The 25,951-nt window shown below is 38.3% G+C and overlaps 1 protein-coding gene across 4 annotated transcripts in view; it reads left to right on the forward strand.

Annotated features, from left to right (window-relative positions):
- MYO6 (myosin VI) overlaps positions 1 to 25,951 on the forward strand; it is a 157,737-nt gene that overhangs the window by 82,122 nt on the left and 49,664 nt on the right. For all 4 annotated transcript variants that reach the window (XM_070376223.1, XM_070376219.1, XM_070376221.1 and 1 more), the window contains exons 10-15: positions 2,437 to 2,517; positions 5,270 to 5,450; positions 10,719 to 10,863; positions 11,956 to 12,113; positions 13,445 to 13,536; positions 15,406 to 15,478. In XM_070376223.1, coding sequence (XP_070232324.1) covers positions 2,437 to 2,517; positions 5,270 to 5,450; positions 10,719 to 10,863; positions 11,956 to 12,113; positions 13,445 to 13,536; positions 15,406 to 15,478 — 730 coding nt within the window. The remainder of the gene's footprint in view (positions 1 to 2,436; positions 2,518 to 5,269; positions 5,451 to 10,718; positions 10,864 to 11,955; positions 12,114 to 13,444; positions 13,537 to 15,405; positions 15,479 to 25,951) is intronic.

Raw genomic sequence — 25,951 nt, forward strand, 5'->3', positions numbered from 1 at the left:
TAGGGGATCTTCCAACCCAGGAATTGAACCCAGGTCTCCTGCATTGCAGGCAGATTCTTTACCAGCTGAGCTATGAGGGAAGCCTTTAACCTTCTCTAGAACTCACCAAATTAATTGGAATTTGTTAGTTGCCCACAGTATCTTGATGACAGTAGAAGAGGCATTTCTCTACAGTGACTTTTAGAAAAAGACTATAAATTAATATGACTCACATGGAATTTAATAATGTTGATGTGGCTTTGTCAACACGGAGTTAAGGATAAAGTGACATGCCTGTTGTCTTAACACAGTGTTTCTTTCTACTTGGGGGCTTGGGAACGTGGTTTCTGTGTCTCAGAATGTAGTCTTTCCTGGCACAAGGAAAGCCACCCCAAGAGGGCGGCCTCTGAAACACTTTATCAGGTCAGAGTTTCCTGTCCCTGTGGCGTGACCTAGGGGCATGATTTCCTCTTACAAGGGAGTCCTTTTGGTGGTAAGAGGAAAACTAGAGGAACAGCATTAGCTCTTACTTAAAAACATCTGCCGTCTTGGATCTTCCTCTCTGGCAGGTGGACATGCATCTCTATATTCCTTCCCCCAAATTATCCTGCCTTAGAGTGACTTCGAGTCTTGGTCACTTCATCAGGTTTTTCTCTGGTTTAGTTTAGGCCTCGAATTATAACTCGGGGATAAAGTTGTAAAGACAAAGGAGAAACTGCAGTAGGGTGAACACTCCCCCCGCCCCCCAGATTTTTTCGTCACTGCTGTATACAAATTAGTGACTCTATCCAAATCAGTATACAAAGAATTGTTGAATTACATCTGTTCAAAAACATCCATATTAACTACACATGTATTTTAGAAAATAAAAGGTTAAAAATGCTTGCATTATTCAAAATTTTGAAATATTTTTGCACATGTTCCATGGAAGCGTTCATTATAGTCATGCAGGGATCTTTGAATATAAGTAAGGCTTGGATAGAATGAGAATGGGTGACTAGAATAGTTACAGCTTTCTAGTTACAGAAAAGTTAGAAGAAACAAGTATTGTTCTTAGATTTTAATATTAAGTCCATCTGTCCAGAAACCTAGTACTTGATAAAAACAGTTGCAGTAGGTGGATAAAATTCTTGCTAGCAAAGAAAACATTAGTTTTGGGTCCATATAGTTAAGCTACTATTATCCTACTAAATAAAAGAGCTCTTTTTTGAAAGTCAGTTGAAAATGCTTACCAGTATTATCCCTTTTATTTTATTCTTTCCCTCAAGATTTTAGTCTGCAAAGAAAAATTCATTGGATATTATTTTCTGGTTTTAACTGTATTTTAATATTTCATTATAATGGTGGGAGATAATGCGTTGATTATCTTCAGTATTTATCCCTAAATCATTCAATTTACTGTAAATTTTTTCTTGGTATCTGTATAATTTAATCTTGGAATTCATGTCATGGGAGAGTAGAATCCTGCTGCTAAGTCACTTCAGTCGTGTCCGGCTCTGTGTGACCCCGTAGACAGCAGCCCACCAGGCTCCCCCATCCCTGGGATCCTCCAGGGAAGAACACTGGAGTGGGTTGCCATTTCCTTCTCCAATGCATGAAAGTGAAAAGTGAAAGTGAGGTCGCTCAGTCATGTCTGACTCTTTTCGACCCCATGGACTGCAGCCCACCAGGCTCCTCTGTCCATGGGATTTTCCAGGCAAGAGTACTGGAGTGGGGTGCCATTGCCTTCTCCCTAGTGACCTGATTTAAGAAAAGCTGAGATGTTTAAACAATTTTCTCATCCTGTTCCCTGTGCTCTTCCTTCCTGAACAACCCCCACCTGTTAATTGTGGGTAATAGATTCTGCTGAAGACCAGTACATTATTTTCTTTTCATTTGTTTGCTTTGTTCTGGGTTTTCAAAGCACTTAATCTTAAATTCTGGGCAGGGAAGTAAATCATTGAGGTAAAAGCTGAAATTGTTATTTGAATACCTGTGAAGGTTCATAAAGCAAATGTAATTTATGTACAGTTAGTGTTAACTGTTGGTCAGTCTGATCTGATGAAAGGCATGTTTTGAAGGACTGATTGTAAAAACCAGAAATTAAGAAACTCAAGGATATTATTTGTTAATTGTTCAGAATTTAAAGTATTATTCAAAATATTAAACCACAGTGTGGGTCAAATCTTGTAAAGATTTAAAATTGCTCCCTTTTAAAAGTAGGAAAGCTTTGTGGTACTGTTTTTTTTCAGTTAATCATTTAATTCAACTTTCAGATTAAGAGTTTTACCATCCCTGGTTTGATTAATAGAAGTAAAGTGTTTATGATGTACAGAAGTACTGATTTTAATTGAGAGATTAAATGATAATCAGGTTATGTGTAGAAATGGTTAGTACTTTTGGATAGATTGTGTTTGCCTTTGTGTTGTTTTCCTGTGGATAATATTGTTAATGATATTTTAAATTTCTTTGTCATAGTATTTAAACCGAGGCTGCACTAGATACTTTGCTAACAAAGAAACTGACAAACAGATTTTACAGAACCGAAAAACTCCTGAGGTAAAGTAGACTGTTAAAACAAATTATAATCTTTAATGCAAAAAAATTGTGCTGAAAGATACATTCTGTTTTTATTCTGAAGCCCAAGTAAGATTTCTTACTTTAGGCTTATGCATAAAAAACCTTCACAGTCACTCACGCTTCTCTCGCCCTGAAACACTTTATTCCTCTTTTGCTATCTCTAGAAGCTGCAGGTTCTGGGTCTTCTTGGTGGGACCTCAGTGCACTTTTTTTCCTGTTATTTTCCAAACATGAGTGTATCAAATTGCCTAAAAATCCTTTGCTAACAGCTTTGAAACTTACTCTCATATTAACCATTAGGATTAAATATAAAATATGCTCTTTATAATTTATTATCTGTGTCAAGGCTGAAATGAGCTTTGATGTACACAAAGAGTGAGCATTGTTGTGAACTAGTTCTTATGTGTTATTGTGATATTTCTCTTTAAAGCAGCATGTTTCTGTAATTTATTATGAAAAGTTTAGTTTTATGTGTAACTTTTACTAAATTATTGTATTTCTAGGATTAATTAAATATAATTATACCATTAAACATTACTTTTTTTTATTCTTTTTTTATATTTTTTTAAATTTTATTTTATTTTTCAACTTTACAATATTGTATTGGTTTTTGCCATATATCAAAATGAATCCGCCACAGGTATGTAAGCATTACTTTAAAAGCATAAAATCCTTAATCTAAAAATCTACAACCTTTATAAATTTTATTAAGTGGTAAGTGGTATGAAGGTGTAGCTACTCAGGCAGCTTAAATTATGAAATACTAAGTCAGGATTAATTATAGGGACTAGTTAATATTGTCTTTATTAATTTTTTAAAAAGATTTGAGTGTGTAATTGAACAAAATTTTATTATATTCAGTTTTTAATGTCTCTGCATTTGAGTTAGATGCATTTGAGTGAGTTAGATGTTTTTGACTACTTTCAAGATAGTGAGGATTATATCTTTAATATATTCATAGAAAAGAATAGAAAACAAATAAAAATCCCCATTATTTTGAATTCTAAACAGATGAGTCTGCAGTTAATGTTTGTTTAAATTGATATTTTATTTATTATTTTAGATACAGATGTCTGAATTATAAATTGTAAACATCCATGGTAGAGACTTTAAGAAATGACATTATTACTTATTACAGTATTCTCTTTTGTTATGGTAATCTATCTTTTTACAAGGTACCATTGAAATACAGAAATTGTATTACTTTCACTAAGATAATTGGGACATTCCCTAGTGGGATATTGCTGCTATCCCAAAGCTAAAAACACATACATATATATACTTAATCTTCTGGCGTGGGAAAGACTGAGTGGAGAGGAAAGAAGACTATTATTTTACTTTCCAAAGAATATTGCACTGTTTGTACTCTCTTAAGAAGAAAATGTTCACTTTCTGATTCTAGAGTCACCATACATTGTTAAGAATCTTATTCACATTATTGAGTTTATATATAAAAATATGTAAGTGACTAATGGATTTAATATGTTTAAATTACTTTTTATTGTTTTCTGTATCAGGAGGATGAGGTGATCATTTTGACTATTCAGAATTCTTTGCCTAGTTCCATTGGCGTGTCTTTAAGCTGTGTGTAATTTTTAGGAGAATGCAGTATTTTTAGTCTGCTATAATAGCAATATATTCACAGACATTTGATTAGAAACAGTTTGCAAGTGAAGTAACTGATCAATTGCAAGACTAAAAATTCTGCATGATATGTGTTTTCTTTTAAATTTGGCTGCATGTTGTTGTTTGCTTCTTTGAAAAATAAAATTAAATTTCTTTGTCTAGACATTTTCCAGAAATTTTACACATGCATAATTCAACATTTTAAAGACTGTGGAAAGGCAGCTACAACTTGAGCTGGGAAGCAGTTGGCAACCCGGAGGAAAAAAAGACTCTCCTAGGGATGTCTAGAATGGCCAGTTAATTCCGACACTGTTACCTCATGTTTAATTTTGCTTATTTATTCTCAAGTTCTGGAAAATTGCTAGTCCAGTCTTTCTGTGTCCAGTAACTTTTGTTTTTCCTCCTTCTAGTTTCTGCAGGGCTGACTTTTCTTCCTTTTTCTGAGTTTATTATAGGTTCTAGTAAAGAACACATTAGATGAACATTCTTTTAAGAAAGAAAGCAAATTTTCTCTTCCATTTTTTCTGAAATGTTTTCAGTCATTGTGTGAATTCTTAGCATAAGCATAATGCTTACTAATATACTTTACCTCATATATACTAATAGATAAAGGCTTAAAAATTAATTCCCAGGCCATGAAAATTGTTGTTAGACTTTCCACTGTTCACTGCTTTTGAATACTGGTACAGCTCAGATTTAAACTTTTTTGACAGTTTTTTAAAACTTCAGTTTTTTTTGATCTTTGGTTTTATGTTGATTCAACCACTGATATTTCCTTCATTTTCACTCAATTTATATATTTATATAGTATCTTATCTTTAGAGTTAAAACTGTAATTAAATTGGAAAACATCTCATTGCATTTTTGACTGAAATTTTTATGGAGACAGGTGTAGATTCACACATCATTGAAAGAAATAATATATAGAGCCTGTGTACACTTTGCCCAGTCATTCAGTTTTTGAATGTGTTGAAACACTAAAGTTTTCTGAATGACACATTTTATTTTTGCATGTTACATAGAGCGTTAGTAGACCTTGTGTAGTTGTGTTGGTGATACTTAAGCAGTGTAGACCACAGTTAATTGATGTCTTCTTGTTTTGTAGCATCTTAAGGCAGGTTCCTTGAAAGATCCTTTGTTGGATGACCATGGAGATTTTGTTAGAATGTGCACAGCCATGAAAAAGATTGGCTTGGATGATGAAGAAAAGCTTGATCTGTTCCGGGTAGTAGCTGGGGTCCTGCACCTTGGGAATATTGATTTTGAGGAAGCTGGCAGCACTTCAGGTTGTTTTTCTTTTGTGTGTGATCTTTTTGTTTTGTTTTAAAAAGAAGTAAAATTCGAAGTTCTGTTATTTAATTGTATATGTACCTTGACTCTGTGCTAGTTTGTTAATCCCCTGCATTTCCAGACTACATTGTGTCACATGATGAAACTTGCAACTGAAGGGTGCTGCATTTTTGGTTATTGTGAGATTTGTTTTTGAATAAATCAGTGATACTGGTGAGGAATAAACTCATTTTATGAAGGATAAGTAACTGACTACTAGGGTCATATTTGGATAAATTTTTGGACTGATGATAGTCTTTTCCAATAAGTGAACAGAATAATCCTCTACTATCTTTTAAGGTATTTTGATATTTTTTCTGGTTCACTGATCTAAACTTAGATTAGTTAGTTAGGATAATTGAGTATGTAAAAGCCCATATACATTATTATCGGAAATGAAAACAAGTTAAACTTGATGCACATTGAAAAAGCATTTAAATGCCTTCATGATACAACTTTTCAGCCATATTGTTTCAGTGTCTATGTAAATACCAAGGCTTCCCTGGTGGCTCAGATGGTAAAGAAATCTGCCTGCAATGCAGGAGACCCAGATTCAACCCCTGGGTTGGGCAGATCCCCTGGAGAAAGGAATGGCTGCTCACTCCAGTATTCTTGCCTGGAGAATTCCATGGACAGAGGAGCCTGGTGGGCTACAGTCCATGGGGTTGCAAGGAGTCGGACATGACTGAGCAACTAACTCTTTGTATGATCTTAAGTTTGATCCATGAATGCGGGGGTTGGCTTATGATCAAATCTGACTAGCTGCCTGTTTTTGTTTTGTAAATAAAGTTTTATTAGAATACACAAAGGCATTTATTTATGTCTTATCCATGCCAGCTTTCATGCTGCAGTGGCAGAGTTGGGTAGTTGTGACAAAGACTGCCTGGCCGGCAAAGCCTAAAACCTCATACTTTAGAGGAAAAGATTGTTGATTCCTGCATACATACATTGTTTTAAAAACATCAAAAGCACCATGTAACACAGTGATCAGTAATGTGGGCCTTAGGGTCAGATCCCAGAAGCTTTGTAAACCTTGACTTTTTCACTCATAAAATAATGAAGAGATAATCCCCAAGGGAAGTGTTTTTAAAGTACAGTTACCTTAGCAGTAGTAGGAGGGGGCACAAGAGGAAGGAAGAACATTAAAAAAGGAATGTGTCTGCTACGTGTAAGACCCTTCATATATTGTGTTTCATTGTAAACATCATAGTCATAATCTGAACTTAATAAAGATAATGAGATAGAGGATATTATCTCTGTTTTACAGAAGTAGGACCTTTGAGAAGTTTAAGTAGTATGGTCACTAGTGAAGTTGTAGGTATGAGAGCTGGTTCTCCTCACATTTGACTAACTCCGGTGTGTGCGATAACTGCCCCTCATTGCCCTCTGTCACTGAACTTTCTGAGCAGATGAAAGTCGACAGTCTTAATGGCTTTCAGACTGAGTGTCTGTGAGTCTGTGACTGCAGCATCAGATGACAGAGTATGGTATGTAAGAGTACGTTGTCTAGGGCTAATCTGTTCACCGTGTGTTACCTGCCTATGTGATCTGGGGCAGGAACTTAACCTCTCTGAGTCTCGGTTTCCTCACCTGTAAAGTGGGAATAATAAATACCAGGTCCAACCTCATGTCGTAAAGAGGAATAAATGAGTTGAATATTTGTAGAATGATGCAAATACTTATGCCTGCCATGTAGTAATCACTGTGTTTTTAATTCATAAGTAAAATAAAAATAGTGATTAATCCCAGTTTAAAATGAAACAAGCAAAAAGAAAAACCAGGCAATATCAGGTATATACTTAGTATGCATTAAAATTTGTATTAGTTTTTTTTTTGAGGGATTTGAAAATGTAATGAATGTTGGAGTACATTTTCGTTTGCTCTGTGGCATCATTATACCAAGGGAGCATGCAGGAATTCCAAGTATTAATAATATCCAAAAATGTTTAGTTAATGCACACTTTGGAAATATTGCTTGTTTGAAGTGATAGGTGGCATGTTCACACACCTCGTGTTATTACCCTGTGGCGCAGGTGTACACAGAGAGTCATGAATGTGGGTCTAGTTAGTTGAAAAGCATTTAATTGTCAAAAGGCACTTAGTAGATATTTACATTGTCTTTTATTTTTCTTCTCTAACTTCCTTCTGTTGAAGGGAAAATGAGGAGAAAGCAGAGCAGATTGGAATGAGGGAATAAATCAAAAGAATTAATAAACTAAGTCTTTTTTATTTTAATAGCTAAGATTTTATTATATTAATCTTCATCGTTCCTATAATCCTTCCTGTAGATTCAGATGATTTCTTTCTAGTTAGAATTTATTTTTTCCTGTCTCAGAGAGCTCAATTTTGGCATGACCTTGCAATTTGAAAAAGCTCTGGATATTTTGTAATTATTTTATCAGAAAATTTATTCTTTAGTAAATATGGTGACAGCTCCCATTGCTATTTAGAAGTTTGTACTTGATGGAAATGCAAAAAATACCTATTGGGACTTCATATGTTTTTAAAATTCCACATAACGAAATATACGTTATTATAAGAACAATTGTAAAAAATTGTTCAAAGAAGTTCATTTTTAGAAGGTGTGACATGAAAGCCTTACGTTATTTTATAGTGGTTTTTTTTTGCATTTTTGAAACTTTTAATGTTTTAAAAAACTTTTAATTTACTAGCATAAATATTTTATGCTGCTGCTGCTTCTGCTAAGTCGCTTCAGTTGTGTCCCAACTCTGTGAGACACCACAGATGGTAGCCCACCAGGCTCCCCCAAGGTCCCTGGGATTCTTCAGGCAAGAATACCAGAGTGGGTTGTCATTTCCTTCTCCAGTGCATGAAAGTGAAAAGTCAAAGTGAAGTCGCACAGTTGTGTCTGACTCTTAGCGACCTCATGGACTGCAGCCTACCAGGCTCCTCCATTCATGGGATTTTCCAGGCAAACTTTGCAAAACAGTTAAAAAAAGAAGCATTGAAATGAATTGATCAGTTATTGGTGGTAAATTTTTTGAGTTATGTAATTTTAGATCATGTGTATGTGTGTACAAACTAGTAGTAATTTTATTTTCCTGGAATTAAAGGTTTAATATGTCTTCTAAGTATTCCTCTTCCCTTATTGTTTTTTCCCGCTTTATTTAAACAATTTGTATTGAGTTGCACAATAATCACTCTAATCAGTTTTAGAACATTGTCATCACTCCAGAAGGAACTCCATAGCCTTCAGTAGTTACTCCCCAACCCTCCCGAATACCCAGCCTTTAGGCAGCCACTGTTCTACATTGTCTCTGTCAACTGGGTGCTTCATATAAATGAAATCGAACAATATGGGCTCTTTTGTGACTAGTTTCTTTCACTTAACATAGTGTTTTCAAGGTTCATTCATGTTTAAACATCTGTCAGTACATCATTTCTTTTTTTGCTGACTAGTACTTCATTGCACGGATATATACCACATTTTATCCATTTGTCATTTGAGGAACTTTTAGGTTGCTTCGACCTTTGGCTGTTATGAATATTGCTACTGTAAACATTCATGTGCAGGTTTTTGTGTGCGTATATATTTTCATTTCTCTGTGTGTATGCCTAGGAGTGGAATTGCAGAGTCATATGGTAATTCTATATTTAACCTTTAGAGGAATTATTGATTTTCAAAGTAACTGAATCGTTGTACATTCTCACCACTCTAGTGCATGCAAAGTGCTGCCTCATTGTGGTTTTTATTTGCATTTTCCTGATGGATCAAGCTGCTGAGCATTTTTTCATGATTTTATTGGCCATTTGTGTATCTTTTTTTTGAGAAATGACTGCTTGTATTCTTTACTCATTTATTTGATTGCCTTTTAAAAATTCACTTGTAAAAATTTTTAAGTATATTCTGAATATAAGTTCCTTATCAGATATATAATTTGCAAATATTTTCTCATATTCTGTGATTTGTCTTTTAAATTTTTGATAATGTTCTTTGAAACGTAAAAGGTTTTCACTTTGATGAAATTCAGTTTGCACATTATTTTCTTTTGTTGCTTATGGTGCCATATCTAGGAAACCAGCCTAGTCCAAGATCATATGGATTTATGTCTGAATTCTTCTAAGAGAATTGTGTTAACTCTTACCTTGAAGTCTTTGAGTTTATTTCTTTGTATGGTATGAAGTAGGAATCCAGCTACGTTCTTTTGCCTGTGGACGTCCAGTTGTCCAATGCCATTTGTTTGAAATGCAATTCTTTCCTCAATGAATTGTCTTGACAACCCCTTATTCATATGAGATCTCATAGTCTATTTCCCCTGAGACCAGTCTGTTAAATAGTTTATCTATTTGTCATGATATAATTCTCATATGATTACATGCATTCTTTGTAATTTTGAAATTAGATAGTCTTAAATGAATCATTTATACAGTCCTAAAATATTAATTATTTTATTATTATTAATAAGACGATAATTATATGTGCTTATTATGCACCAGACGCTCTTCCGAGCAATTCACGTATCCACCCTTACTAGTCTTCATAACAACCTTATTAGATTGATACAGTTACTATCCTTATTATATGGGTGAGGAAACTAAGCATAATAAGTAACTCATTCAAGGTCACACAACTAGTAAATTCTAGAGCCATAACAGCCCGGAGTCTAAAGCACTATTGTATGCTGTCTTTCTATAAGAAGCATTTTGAAACAGCCTCAATAAATAGGAACCTGTAGATATGATGTTCAGAAAAAATAGCCGTGGCCGCCTTACCCTCCTCCTTTGTCCCCGAGTGTCACCAGCACATGCACGTGTGCACACTCACACCTGCCCCTAGACAAACATCCACACCCACACTGACATCAAGACGTTTACCACTGAAATTACTCCTTAACGTTTTCTGCAGTCATGAGAGTTTTAGTGATAAGGCATTCTGTTACTCCAGAGATTTAATATATTAACAAGGTTTGTAATCTATCATTAGTAATATTTCCCTTGCAGGGTCATGGAAAATGAAACCCTGACAGGTTAAAATTTTGGCGGGCTGAAAGGATTGTGTCATGGGCTGCCCTGAATGAGTTGCCCAGTGACCTTGGCAGTATGAGTGTCTGACAAGGGTGGGGAACGAGGGAGGTGAAATTAAAAGTCACAAATAAGCCTTGTCTTATTCATAGCTGTGTCAGTGAAGTGTATTTCCTAAGAAATGCCTCTTGAAAATCTCATGTAATGTTTATTAATTGCAAATTAAAATGTGTTTTCGTTAGGTGGTTGTAATCTGAAGAATAAATCTACTCAGTCATTGGAATATTGTGCTGAATTACTGGGTCTGGATCAAGATGATCTTCGTGTAAGTTTAACTACAAGAGTCATGCTGACAACAGCAGGGGGCACCAAAGGAACAGTGATAAAGTAAGTTCCCTGCTCACTGCTCCTTGCAAGTCCTGCCTTGTGAGGGAAAAGCCAGATCCTGTCTCTGTTCCTTGCTGAGTAAGGCAAAGGAGTGTGTCAAACCATTTCAATAAATTTAAAAAGTAAGGATAAAAAAAGCCCTTTTAGCTACACAGAAAATCCTGTAACTTACTTTCAGAAATATTAGCAAGGTATGTTTAGCCTGGTTCTCTGCTAAGCTAATTCCCAATTATTGCTATGATGAAGAAAATCTGTGCCTGCAGTAGCATGGTCCTTCAGAGACATTTCTGGAGGCCACAGGAAGGCTGGTAGAAGCCCCGGCTGTGGTCCTCTGCTCCATTTCCCCTGTGTGCTAAAGCAGTTCTATGTTTTATGGATGGAGTGTCCACATAAGAGTCCCTTTAGGAAAGGGTTCTTCTGCAAGAAATATACGTTGGGAAACCACTGTTCAGAAGAGATTGAAGTATTAGTCTGACCTGAATGACTTTCAAGATGTCTTTCAAGTTTTATCATTTTTCTGGTGTTCCCAAGGTGCCTCATGCTTTACAACAGCATTTGGCACAGTGTCTGGAAGTTCTTTTGTGTGGCACTCTCTTCATTGGACCGTGTATGTATCTACAGCGTCTGATGCTGTTATGCCGTGTAGTTAATTAATACTTAGATGAAAGAGTACAGTTGGACAGTTTGGATTTTAAGATCAACTTTTTTTCCTTAAGCAGTGTTAACAAATTACTGAACTTTAAAGTTGTCTGGAATTAAACACAGTTTCTTTTGCATTTAAGAAAGTCACCTGGAAGATTATTCCTCTGAATAAATTTCTTGTGTATTCAGCATGTACCGTGAGGTATAAAATTAAGGTTAAAAAGATGTTTTGAGCCTAATATTCTTTTACTCAATAATAGGTCTTTAATTATAGATAATTCTCCTGTAGTATTTTACTTGGCCCTATTTGTTTGTTTTCATTCACAACTGACATTTTGTAGCTGTTTATTTTCTCCTTCGCGTTGACTGTGCTCAGCTCTTGGGAACCTGGTGTTGTTTCCATAACGTATTACTAGGAAGAATTTCTGTTGACTCGGTCTTCTTTTACAGGGTACCCCTGAAAGTGGAACAGGCAAACAATGCCCGGGATGCCCTGGCAAAGACCGTCTATAGCCATCTTTTTGATCATGTGGTCAACAGAGTGAACCAGTGTTTTCCTTTTGAAACATCATCCTATTTTATTGGAGTCCTGGATATTGCTGGGTTTGGTAAATATAGTTTTGTTTGTGAGTTTGTATCTGTTTGATATTTTTACACTGAGTTTTTCCACACATGATTACAATTTTAAAAGCCTTTTTTCCCTGTAGTACCTTTTACTTAATGTATTTCCAGTTATGTGTCCATACTATCATTTCACTTCATAATATGATTTAAATGTTTCAGGAAAAAAGGAAAGACTTGTGGATTTTGGTCACACTAATGCTTAAAATATTGATTGAAACTACTGTGGGTAGGCATGTCTCAGTACTCTTAAATGAGTAGAGCTGAATAAAGTCCTCAGTGTTGCTGATAAAGAGAATTGACTCATTAAGACCATTGACTCCAGTGTAGAGCTGGGTACAGGTTAACCCAGCACAGAGGCCAAACTCATGACTATATATAAAACTCCATCCTTACCGATAGTTGTTAACAGAGAGCTATGTCCAATTAATTTCTGCCGAATGCGTAAACTATTCAGATAAATATTTGAGAGGAATTGTGGGTGTGTATGACCAGAAATGAAATGAGTCACTCATGTCTGAATGCTTTGTTCGGAATGACCATGTTGTAAAAATCTCGCAGTAAGTCTGACCATTTTTTTATTGAGCTTTATCAGTGCGGGCGTTCCTTCTGTCTGTGCACAAGTGGTGTCCTTTGTAATTTGTTTGCAGTTGCCATGAGAAGATATGAGTGTTTACATTTTTGGGAAGGGCAGAGTTTTGTTTTTGATGTGATATATATTTTGAAATTTACAATAAAGCATTACCTTTTGTTCAGAGCTAGAGAAACACTCATCACTGACTTGAGAATTTCATAGTCTTCAGACATGGGTTTCTTGGTCTGCACCAGTTTGTGCCAGCACATGAATACACAAAGTCATAACATTTTAAAGCTGCAAGGATCTTAGAAATAATGTAATACAACTCCTTAATTTTAGAAATGCATCAGTATCTATAATATTTTTGCTAACTACAATCTCACAGATTATACAGAAAAATATGAAGTGCTTACATTTTAAGTCATTTTCTTCAATTTAGATTGCCTTAACTCCTGTGCCTTAAAAATATGTCTCAAGTGACTTATATTTTATATCTTTTACTATATTATATTTATTTAACAAACAACTTTTTGTCAAGCTGAGGTGTTTCTAATACTTAATTTTAGTGCCTATCAAAATTTAAGTCTTGAAATAAGAGCATTTGAGGATTATGAAACAGTTATACATACATTTTAACATACTGTTAAATTAAGCATTGATATAATAAAATTTTATCCTAAGTTAAATTTATTAATGTGAAGTTGATCTGATGATGACTCTTGATTCTGGTTTTATTTTCAGAGTACTTTGAACATAACAGTTTTGAACAATTTTGTATCAACTATTGCAATGAGAAGCTTCAACAATTTTTTAATGAAAGGATTCTGAAGGAGGTAATTGGCGTACAATTTAGATTTAAGAACGGCCCTCTATTTTAAATTTCAGGGTACAGAGATAGACTGTAGTTACCCGGATGGATGGGGTGTGGTGTAAGGTGGCCCAGGGAAGCAGAGAGGCCCTGTGTGGGCTGTGGGGGCACATCCTAAGTGTCGATGTGAGCTGAGCTTAGGGACCAAGCCAAGTAAAAACTCTAAAATAGGTGCCTCCTCAGAAGTGAGGGAATCTTGCCTTTTACTAGTGACTTTTACTAGACTTGAAATTTTTCTTGTTTCTTTTCCTGATTGGGCTCTCTCCTCCTCCACTGCCAGTCAGCAGTCTCTCACCCAGTCCTGGGCACCCCTCTCTTCCCCTGGGTCTCTGCTTCTGCCCACTCGTTACCTGCTCACCCTCTCTCTGTATATGGCAGCGGAGCCCCCAGGTTGGGAGAGTCCACGGGCACTGGCCTGGCCTGCCTCCCTAGCCCTGCCAGGTTACACTGTGCGCTGCCAGTGGCCTGTTGGTGGCGTGTTTTTGGCCGGACGCCGTCTCTGGTCGGGTAAGGAACTTCCCGCTCATACTCATAGTAGGTAACTGTGGACCTGTCCTGCACTTACAGTCTCAGGTCTTAGGAAAGTTCTTTGTAACACTTGAGAGTGCACAGTAAGTATAGGTAACTTTGAATCAGTAGATTTGTGATTAGTCTCACCATTTTTTACCTTGTATTTTGAATTTTCTGCTGTTTCCTACTAATACTCTTCCCTTTCCTTCCTTTGAGCTGTTTGAGATGTATTTTCCTGGGTGAAGCAAATAGAGTTAAAGGGAACTCAAAATTACCCCGTTAGTCTAGTCCAGCCCTTTGTTTTACAGATGAAGAAACCACAGCGGTTCAGTGACTTCTGCAGGTCTACACCCACCTTCCTGGCTGCTGGTTCATAGTGCTGTTCCCTTCATATGAGCACCGCTGTTTTCTCAGCTCCCCTCTGAATCTGGACTTGAAATGTGAAATCCTTTCTTTCCTGCTCCCATCCCATTCATCTTTTCCTCCTTTCTTACTATGTTTTTGTCCTTTTGGGTTTCCCAGCACATTCCAACTTTTACACCTCTCCTTATATATTATAGTTAAGCCAGTTCTGGCATAAACAAACAGGTGAAAACAAGTACTTAGCAGTTAAGAGGGTTTCTCTGAAAATGTTTCCTCCGGCTGCCTTAGTCCTTCCATTACTGTGTGAAGTTTGGCATGTATGCTTCTCACATAACCTGCCTTAATTCTTCCCTTCCTACCAGCCCAGCAAGCTTTATCTAGAAACTGCATGAAGAGGAGACAGTCTTGATTTATGTTTATAACAGTTCTTTAAAATAAAAGTGAATTTCAGATTCAGATTGAGTTCAAGTGGACACTGCCTCCTAGAATGACAGAACCTTCTGCTAGTATGTCTCTTAGGAGGAAATATTTAAACATTCAGGGGGAAAAATAAGAAATATACATAACCCTGAGTTCATTGCGTTGCTCACTCATCTGTGATAAAATTCCTGCCTGCCTGCCCTGGTCTTGTCTTGGGTTTGAGTGATTATTAACAGATCCCTGTGTCTGTGCCTGGCTGCCCAGCGTATTTCAGGGAAAGCGTGCTTATCTGTGAGGGAACGTTTCCACATATGTAAATCGTGTGTTATGTTGGCCATTGAAGTTGTGATTTCGCCTTGCCTTAGGGGCAAGGATTTTTCTTCCCTAACGTTTTGTAAGACTTCTCAGTTACCCAGTCAATTGGTATGAACCTTTTGTACGCTGACTAATCAATAAATGTTATGATTATATCTGGCACCAAACTGAGTCTTTCCTCTCACATGGCATCTCCATATCTGTGATTGTGATTATTTTTTTCTAGGAACAAGAACTCTATCAAAAGGAAGGTTTAGGTGTGAATGAAGTGCATTATGTGGATAATCAGGACTGTATAGGTATGTATTGTTTTTACTCCATTTTGGGGAATTACGGGAAGATATAGTGAATGTTTTTACTAGTCATTCTTCTATGCTCTGTGATTGATACTTCTGATTATGGGACTTGAAACTGTGGTATTCAAGAGAGGTTTTACTTCTCTAGCACTGCTAGGAAGTTGTTTTTTCACATGAAGGCACCAAATTCAGCTATACTGGAAGTATTCTGAAAATTTCTTCTGTTTACTGTGATGGGCATTTTCTTTGTTAAACAGTTAACACGTGGCTAAGTTAAGGAGGAAACAAAACTGTTCAAGCAGTGAAGGGATTCCTTACTTGGCGTGAGGAAGCCCGTGGTATAGCAAGGTCCCCGCGGGGTCTGCAGGGGCTTCGCTCAGCGTCTGCCGTTCTTCGTCTCTGTTCTCTGGACGTTGGCTCTACACTCCAGCTGGTGGCAAGTAGGCCTCACAAGTTCAGTGGGTCCCATCAGATAATGCCACGCAGCAGGAGAACAGTCCCTTTCCTGGTCTGTTGTTGGTAGAGAGACCTTGCCCTGTTGTCACCCAGCTGGTGCTCAGGCTGTCTTTTCCTTCCAGCCGATCTCTAAAATCAGCTGTTGGGTAAACCTTGCTGTGAAAGTGGAATTTGGCAATTGAGCCAGTAACTCTTGCTAGATTTGGACAAGAGAGAACAACAGTGGTAAAAACAACAACACAGTCACAATGATAATACTTTATATAACTTCTCAAAGGACTCATATCCTGCCTGGTCCACTTAGCATATCCCTCCACATACCTTGTCCTTTCTCAGATCTTCGTGCCTCTGATGGTGTCATTGGATGTCTTGGCTGGAATGCCTCCCCTTCTGTTTACCTTTCTGCCCACGTCCATGTCCTGCATCTGTCAGAATACTCTCGTTTACAGCTCAGTCAGTGTGCCCCCTTCACCCCCACTAGCTGCCCAAGATGCATCTTTCTCTGACCAGTGCAGTTAGAGTCTTCATTTCTCTTCCTGTGACCTGTAGCCGTTATTTATAATTAATTAATTAATTTTTTAATTGAAGGATAATTGCTTTACAGAATTTTGTTGTTTTCTGTCAAACCTCAACACGAATCAGCCATAGGTACACACATATCCCCTCCCTTCTGAGCTTCCCTCCCATCTCCCTCCCTATCCCACCCCTCTAGGTTGATACATAGCCCCTGTTTGAGTTTCTTGAGCCATACAGCAAATTCCCCATGGCTGTCTATTTTACATATGGTAGTGTAAGTTTCCAGGTTACTCTTTCCATACATCTCACCCTCTCCTACCCTCTCCCCATGTCCGTAAGTCTATTCTCTGTCTGTTTCTCCATTGCTGCCCTGTAAATAAATTCTTCAGCCATTTTTCTAGATTCCGTATATGTGCATTAGAATGCAATATTTATCTTTCTCTTTCTGACTTACTTCACTCTGTATAATAGGTTCTAGGTTCATCTACTTCATTAGAACTGACTCAGAGGCATTCCTTTTTATGGCTGAGTAATATTCCATTGTGTATATGTACTACAACTTCTTTGTCTACTCATCTGTTGAAGGAAATCGAGGTTGCTTCCGTGTTCTAGCTATTGTAAATAGTGCTGCAGTGAACAATGGGATACATGTGTCTTTTTCAGTTTTGGTTTCCTCAGGGTATATGCCTCGAAGTGGGATTGCAAGGTCATATGGTGGTTTTATTCCTAGTTTTTTAAGGAATCTCCATACCTTCTTCCATAGTGTCTGTATCAAATTACATTCCCACCAACAGAGCAAGAACGTTCCACACCCTCTCCAGCATTTATTGTTTCTAGACTTTTTGATGGTGGCCATTCTGACTGGTGTGAGGCGATAATCTCATGGTGGTTTTGATTTGCATTTCTCTAATAATGAGCGATGTTGAGCATCTTTTCATTTGTTTATTAGTCATCTGTATGTCTTCCTTGGACAAATGTGTGTTTAGGTCTTTTCCCACTTTTTGATTGGGTTGTTTGTTTTTTTGATATTGAGTTGTATGAGCTGCTTGTATATTTTGGAAATTAATCCTTTGTGTGTTGTTTCATTTGCTGTTAGTTTCTCCCATTCTGACAGTTGTCTTTTCACCTTGCTTCTAGTTTCCTTTGCTGTGGAAAAGCTTTTAAGTTTAATCAGGTCCCACTTGTTTACTTTTGTTTTTATTTCTGTTACTCTAAGAGGTGGGTCATAGAGGATCTTGCTTTGATTTATGCCGTCGAGTGTTCTGCCTGTGTTTTCCTCTAAGAGTTTTATAGTTTGTGGTCTTACATTTAGGTCTTTAATCCATTTTGAGTTTATCTTTGTGTGTGATGTTAGGAAGTGTTCTGACTTCATTCTTTTCATGTAGCTGTCCAGTTTTCCCAGCACCATTTATCGAAGAGGCTGTCTTTGCTCCACTGTATATTCTTGACTCCTTTGTCAAAAATAAGGTACCCATAGGTGCATGGGTTTATTTCTGGGCTTTCTGTCTTGTTCCATTTGTCTGTATTTCTGTTTTTGTGCCAGTACCACACTGTCTTGATGACTGTAGCTTTGTAGTATAATTTGAAGTCAGGAAGGTTGAATCCTTCAGCTGAATTCTTCTTTCTCAAGACTGCTTTGGCTATTTGGGATCTTCTGTGTTTCCATATGAACTGTGAAATTTTTTGTTCTAGTTCTGTGAAAAATGCCATTGGTAATTGGATAGGGATCACACTGAATCTGTAGATTGCATTTAGTAGTATAGTCATTTTCACAATATTGATTCTTCCTACCCAGGAATATACAATAGCTCTCCATCTGTTTATGTCATCTTTGATTTCTTTCTTTCATTCAGTTCAGTCGCTCAGTTGTGTCTGACTCTTTGCGACCCCATGAATCACAGCACGCCAGGCCTTCCTGTCCATCACCAACCCCCGGAGTTCACTCAGACTCAACATCCATTGAGTCAGTGATGCCATCCAGCCATCTCATCCTCTGTTGTCTCCTTCTCCTCCTGCCCCCAATCCCTCCAAGCATCAGAGTCCCTTCCAATGAGTCAAGACTTCGCATGAGGTGGCCAAAGTACTGGAGTTTCAGCTTCAGCATCATTCCTTCCAAAGAAATCCCAGGGCTGATCTCCTTCAGAATGGACTGGCTGGATTTCCTTGCAGTCCAAGGGACTCTCAAGAGTCTTTTCCAACACCACAGTTCAAAAGCATCAATTCTTCGGTGCTCAGCTTTCTTCACAGTCCAACTCTCACATCCATACATGACCACTGGGAAACACATAGCCTTGACTAGAAGGACCTTTGTTGGCAAAGTAATGTCTCTGCTTTTGAATATACTATCTATGTTGATCATAACTTTTCTTCCAAGAAGTAAGCGTCTTTTAATTTCATGGCTGCAGTCACCATCTGCCGTGATTTTGGAGCCCCAAAAAATAAAGTCTGCCACTGTTTCCACATCTATTTCCCATGAAATGATGGGACCAGATGCCATCTTCGTTTTCTGAATGTTGAGTTTTAAGCCAGCTTTTTCACTATCCTCTTTCACCTTCATCAAGAGGCTTTTTAGTTCCTCTTCACTTTCTGCCATAAGGGTGGTGTCATCTGCATATCTGAGGTTATTGATATTTCTCCCGGCAATCTTGATTCCAGCTTGTGCTTCTTCCAGCCCAGCATTTCTCATGATGTACTCTGCATATAAGTTAAATAAGCAGGGTGACAATATACAGCCTTAACATACTCCTTTTCCTATTTGGAACCAGTCTGTTGTTGCATGTCCAGTTCTAACTGTTGCTTCCTGACCTGCATACAGATTTCTCAAGAGGCAGGTCCAGTGGTCTGGTATTCCCATCTCTTTCAGAATTTTCCAGTTTATTGTGATCTACACAGTCAAAGGCTTTGGCATAGTCAATAAAGCAGAAATAGATGTTTTTCTGGAGCTCTCTTTCTTTTTCGATGATCCTGTGGATGTTGGCAATTTGATCTCTGGTTCCTCTGCCTTTTCTAAAACCAGCTTGAACATCAGGAAGTTCACGGTTCACGTATTGCTGAAGCCTGGCTTGGAGAATTTTGAGCATAACTTTACTAGCATGTGAGATGAGTGCAATTGTGTGGTAGTTTGAGCATTCTTTGGCATTGCCTTTCTTTGGGATTGGAATGAAAACTGACCTTTTCCAGTCCTGTGGCCACTGCTGAGTTTTCCAAATTTGCTGGCATATTGAGTGCAGCACTTTCACAGCATCATCTTCCAGGATTTGAAATAGCTCCACTGGAATACCATCACCTCCACTAGCTTTGTTCGTAGTGATCCTTTCTAAGGCCCACTTGACTTCACATTCCAGGATGTCTGGCTCTAGGTCAGTGATCACACCATCGTGATTATCTGGGTCATGAAGATCTTTTTTGTACAGTTCTTCTGTGTATTCTTGCCATCTCTTCTTAATATCTTCTGCTTCTGTTAGGTCCCTACCATTTCTCTCCTTTATCGAGCCCATCTTTGCATGAAATGTTCCCTTGGTATCTCTAATTTTCTTGAAGACATCTCTAGTCTTTCCCATTCTGTTGTTTTCCTCTATTTCTTTGCATTGATAGCTGAGGAAGGCTTTCTTATCTCTTCTTGCTATTCTTTCGAACTCTGTATTCAGATGCTTATATCTTTCCTTTTCTCATTTGCTTTTTGCTTCTCTTCTTTTCACAGCTATTTGTAAGACCTCCCCAGACAGCCATTTTGCTTTTTGCATTTCTTTTCCATGAGGATGGTCTTGATCCCTGTCTCCTGTACAATGTCACGAACCTCCGTCCATAGTTCATCAGGCACTCTGTCTATCAGATCTAGTCCCTTAAATCTATTTCTCACTTCCACTCTATAATCATAAGGGATTTGATTTAGGTCATACCTGAATTGTCTAGTGGTTTTCCCAACTTACTTCAATTTCAGTCTGAATTTGGCAATAAGGAGTTCATGATCTGAGCCACAGTCAGCTCCTGGTCTTGTTTTTGTTGACTGTATAGAGCTTCTCCATCTTTGGATGCAAAGAAATATAATATAATCAATTTTTTATTAGAAATATAATCAATCTGATTTCAGTGTCGACCATCTGGTGATGTCCACATGTAGAGTCTTCTCTTGTGTTGTTGGAAGAGGGTGTTTGCTATGACCAGTACGTTCTCTTGGCAGAAGTCTATTAGCCTTTGCCCTGCTTAATTCTGTACTCCAAGGCCAAATTTGCCCGTTACTTTAGGTGTTTCTTGACTTCCTACTTTTGCATTCTAGTTCCCTATAATGAAAAGGACATCTTTTTTGGGTGTTAGTTCTAGAAGGTCTTGTAGGTCTTTAAAGAACCGTTCAACTTCAGCTTCTTCAGCATTACTGGTTGAGGCATAGGGTTGGATTACTGTGATATTGAATGGTTTGCCTTGGAAACAAACAGAGATCATTCTGTCATTTTTGAGATTGCATCCAAGTACTGCATTTTGGACTCTTTTGTTGACTGTGATGGCTACTCCATTTCTTCTAAGGGAGTCCTGCCCACAGTAGTAGATATAATGGTCATCTGAGTTAAATTCACCCGTTCCCGTCCATCTTAGTTTGCTGATTCCTAGAATGCCGATGTTCACTCTTGTCATCTCCTGTTTGACCACTTCCAATTTGCCTTGATTCATGGACCTAACATTCCAGGTTCCTATGCAGTACTGCTCTTTATAGCATCAAACCTTGCTTCTATCACCAGTACCATCCACAGCTGGGTATTGTTTTTGCTTTGGCTCCATCCCTTCATTCTTTCTGGAGTTATTTCTCCACTGATCTCCAGTAGCATATTGGGCTCCTACTGACCTGGGGAGTTCATCTTTAAGTATCCTATCATTTTGCCTTTTCATACTGTTCATGGGGTTCTCAAGGCAAGAATACTGAAGTGGTTTGCTATTCCCTTCTCCAGTGGACCACATTCTATTAGACATCTCCACCATGACCCGCCCGTCTTGGGTGGCCCCACAGGGCATAGCTTAGTTTCACTGAGTTAGACCAGGCTGTGGTCCATGTGGTCAGATTGGCTAGTTGTCTGTGATTGTGGTTTCAGTGCGTCTGCCCTCTGATGCCCTCTCTAAGTGCCTGCCTCTTACTTGGTTTTCTCTTACCTTGGACGTGGGGTATCTCTTCACGGCTGCCCCAGCAAAGTGCAGCTGCTGCTCCTTACCTTCAGCACGGGGTAGCTTCTCCCGGGCTCCGCCCCTGACCTTGGATGTGGTGTAGCTCCTTTCTGCTGCTCTTGTGCGCCGTTGCAGCTGCCCGCGCTTGTAATCTTCTTTATTTTAAGGTCTATTTTATCTTATATGAAGATTTCTATTCCAGCTTTCTTTTGCTTCCTATTTGGGTAGAATATATTTTTCCATCCTCTCACTTTCAGTGCATATGTGTCTTGAGGTCTGAAGTGGGTTTCCTGTAGACAGCATATATGGGTCTTGTTTTTGTATCCATTCAGTTAGTCTGTGTCTTTTGGTTCGAGCATTTAATCTATTTACATTTTAAGTAGTTTTTGATGTATATATTCCTGTTGCCATTCTCTTAATTGTTTGGGGTTGACTTTGTAAATCTTTTTCTTCTCTTCTATTTCTTGACTATATAAATCCCTTTAACATTTGTTGTAAAGCCAGTTTGGTGGTACTGAATTCTCTTAACTTTTGCTTGGCTGAAAAAGCTTTTGAATTTTCCAGCAGTTTTGAATGAGATCCTTGCCAGCTACAGTAATCTTGGTGGTAGATTTTTCCCTTTCAGAACTTTAATATATCCTGCCATTCCCTTCTGGCCTGCAGAGTTTCTGCTGAAAGATCAGCTGTTACGCATATGGGGTTTCCCTTGTATGTCACTTACTGCTTCTCCCTTGCTGCTTTTAATATTCTTTCTTTGTGTTTAGTCTTTGTTAGTTTCATTAGTATGTGTCTTGGTGTGTTTCTCCTTGGTTTTATCCGGTATGGACTCTGTGCCTTTTGGAGTTGATTCACTATTTCTTTTTCCATGTTGGGGAAATTTTCAACTATAATCTCTTAAAATTTTTCTCATACCCCTTTTTTCTCTTCTTCTTTGAATGTTTAATTCAAATGTTGGTGCTTTTGATACTGTCTCCAAGGTCTCTGAGACTATCCTCAGTTCTTTTCATTCTTTTTACTTTAATCTGCTCTTCAGAAGTTATTGCCACCATTTTCCCTTCTAGCTCACTGATTCCTTCTGCTTCAGATATTCTGCTATTGATTATTCCTAGAGTATTTTTAATTTCAGTAAATGTGTTGTTTGTTTCTGTGTGTTTATTCTTCAGTTCTTCTAGATGTTTGTTAATTGATTCCTGCATTTTCTCCATTTTGTTTTGAAGGTTTTTGATCATCTTTACTATCATTATTCTGAATTCTTTTTTAAGTAGTTTGGCTGTTTCCTCTTCATTTGTTTGGACTGCTGCATTTCTCATTTGTTCTTTCATTTGTGTAGTATTTCTCTGCTTTTTCATTATTTTTTTTTTAACTTATTGTATTTGAGGTCTGCTTTTTCCAGGCTTCAAGTTTGAATTCTTTCTTCCTTTTGGTTTCTGCCCTCCTAAGTTTGGTCCAGGGGTTTGTGTAAGCTTCCTATAGGGTGAGATTTATGCTGAGGTCTTGTTTGTTTGTTTGTTTCTCCTCTGATGGACAAGGCTAAGTGATATGGTAATGCTGTCTGCTGATGATTGGGTTTGTATTTTTGTTCTGTTTGTTGTTCAGATGGGGCGTCCTGCACAGGGCACCACTCGTGGTTGGGTGATGCTGGGCCTTGCAGTCAAGGGGTTTCCTTTGTGTGAGTTCTCTCTGTTTGATACTCCCGTGGATGGAGGAGCCTGGTGGGCTGCAGTCCATGGGGTCTCTAGGAGTCGGACACGACTGAGCAACTTCACTTTCACTTTTCAATTTCATGCATTGGAGAAGGAAACGCAACCCACTCCAGTGTTCTTGCCTGGAGAATCCCAGGGACGGGGAGCCTGGTGGGCTGCCGTCTATGGGGTCGCACAGAGTTGGGCACAACTGAAGTGACTTAGCAGCAGCAATAGCAGGATTAGTTCTCTGGTAGTTTAGGGTCTCGGAGTCAGTGTTCCCACTCCAAAGGCTCAGGGCTTGATCTCTGGTCAGGAATGAAGATTCCACAAGTGGTTTGTTATGACATTAAGTGAGATTAAAACAAATATCCAAAAATGAGAAACCAAAGATGAACCCCAGACAAATGGCAGTTACAAAATCAGGCAAATAATAATTTTAAAAAATAGAACATACACATATACATATACACCCATGAGCAAAGACAGAACAGTCCAGGAAAAATAAAGTACAGTAGATTGACCCGGTGAACAAAGGAAATCAAAAATTATATTTACCAGTTAAGAACAAAACTAACTAAAGCAGAAACTGGAAAACAAAACTAACACAAGGTTTCAAGTGGGGAATAAAGCTATGAAAACAAAACCAACAAATGTGTTGAGAGGAAAGGAAGGAAAGAAAAGAAAGAAAGAATAGATATGCAAAGTTAAATAGAGGTAGATGAAGAAGATTTATATACATTAAACATTAACTGCAAGGGGGAAAGAACAGTAGGAAAGGCAAACAAAGGAATAAATGTAGAAAATATATAATAGGTTTAAAAAAATTAAAAATTATAAAAGAGAAAAGAAAAAAAGCGAAGAAAAAGAAAAAAAAAAAGGAAAGCTCCACAGAACCGCAGAAATCCAGTGTAGAGGCAGAGGTTTATAACAACAATAAAAAGTGTGACTGAATAAACACATATACATATCCACCCATAAACAAAATCAAAGCATTCCAACAAAAATAAAGTATAATAGACTGACCCGGTGAGCAAAGGAAACCAAAAATTGTATCTACCAGAACAAAACTAACTGAAGCACAAACTGGAAAACAAAACTAAAGCAAGGTGCCAACTGCGGAATAAAACAATGAAAATAACATTAACAAATATGTTGAGATGTAAGGAAAGAAAGAATAGATATACAAAGTTAAATAAAGGTAAATAAAGAAGATTTATGTACATTAAGGATTAATTGAAAGGGGAAAAGAACAGTAGGAGAAACAAAGAGATAAATGTAGGAAAAAAATAGGTTTAAAAAATTAAAAAGTAATACTAAAAAATTAGAAAAAAAAAAAAGGAAAACTCCACAAAACTGAAAAAGCCCAGTGTAGAGGCAGAGGTTTATAACAATAATAAAAAATGTAACTGAGGAAAAAAAGAAAAGCTCAAAAGCTTAATTAGGTTTCATAGTGCCAGTAAAATCGACAACTGCAACAGAGGGGGGGCAAGGGGGAAAAAAGAAAAAAAATCCAAAAGAATCTACAGAATAAGTCAAACATAAGAAGAATAAATGTTTTTCTTGGGTCCCTGCTGTCAGAGTCCTCTCCCTCGCTGGAAGTCACAGTCCCCCTCACCTCTCTAGGATGCCCTCCAACACTGTGCTGATCTCTGGACCTGCTGTGGGGGCAGCTCAGATTCTAATCTGGTCCTACTCCTGTGCATTCTTGCTTCCAATGTCTGCAGCTGTCAGGACTAGTGCATTTTCTTTTGTGGGAGCTCTCAGTGGCCTTTTATATATTCCATAGACACAGAGTCTGCCTAGATGATTGTACGGATTTAATCTGCAGCTTGTACAGCTGGTGGGAAGGTTTTAGGTCTTCTTCCTCAGCCACACTACACCCGGGTTTCAATTGTGGTTTTATTTCCACCTCTGCATGTGGGTCATCCACTGGGGTTTGCTCCTGAGGCTGCCCTGGAGGACTTGGGTTTTCCCCGTGAGGGCCAGGTGTGGAGTTGGTGCAGCTGCTTGGGTCTCAGGGGTTCTGGCAGCACCAGGTACTCAGGGGAGTTAGAAGCTAGGGCAGCAGGAAATACAGTGCTCTAAAAGAGTATGGCAACCGGTATTGGCCAATATGCTCCAGTATTCTTGCCTGGAGAGCCCCGCTCCCTGACAGAGAAGCCTGGCAGGCCACAGTGTACAGGGTTACAGAGTCCAGACATGACTGAAGTGACCCTGTGCGCATAGATGCAAGACTTTTTTTGGCTGTGGCAGCTCACCAGTGAGAGGTGAGGTGCAGCTGCTTGGCTTGTGGGGACCCTGGTGGCACCAAGTGTGCAGGGACATGGACTGCCTCCCTGGCAGGAGTTATGGCCCTCTCAGAATCTTTTTTCGAGCCTCTTGTAGCTGGTGATCAGAAGGCCTCTGGCCAGCCTTTGTCTGTAGCTCCGCCCATTCATGCACTTAGAGGGCTCCCTTGCCTGGGGTCCTTCTCTGTTGTTCGGGGTGTCAAGCACATAGAGGGGCCCCCCTGACTGGGATCCTACTCAGTATATACTTGTGTCGGGCACTTAAAGGGGTTCCTGGCTGGGGTCCTACTCTGTAGTGCCTCAGGTATTTGATGGGCCAGCCTCTCTGTTGTTCACCTGCTAATGCTGGCGTGTGGAGAGAGAGGCTGTGGTGATGGCTC

This window comes from Bos mutus, chromosome 9 (assembly GCF_027580195.1).
Source record: "Bos mutus isolate GX-2022 chromosome 9, NWIPB_WYAK_1.1, whole genome shotgun sequence".
Lineage (NCBI taxonomy): Eukaryota > Metazoa > Chordata > Mammalia > Artiodactyla > Bovidae > Bos > Bos mutus.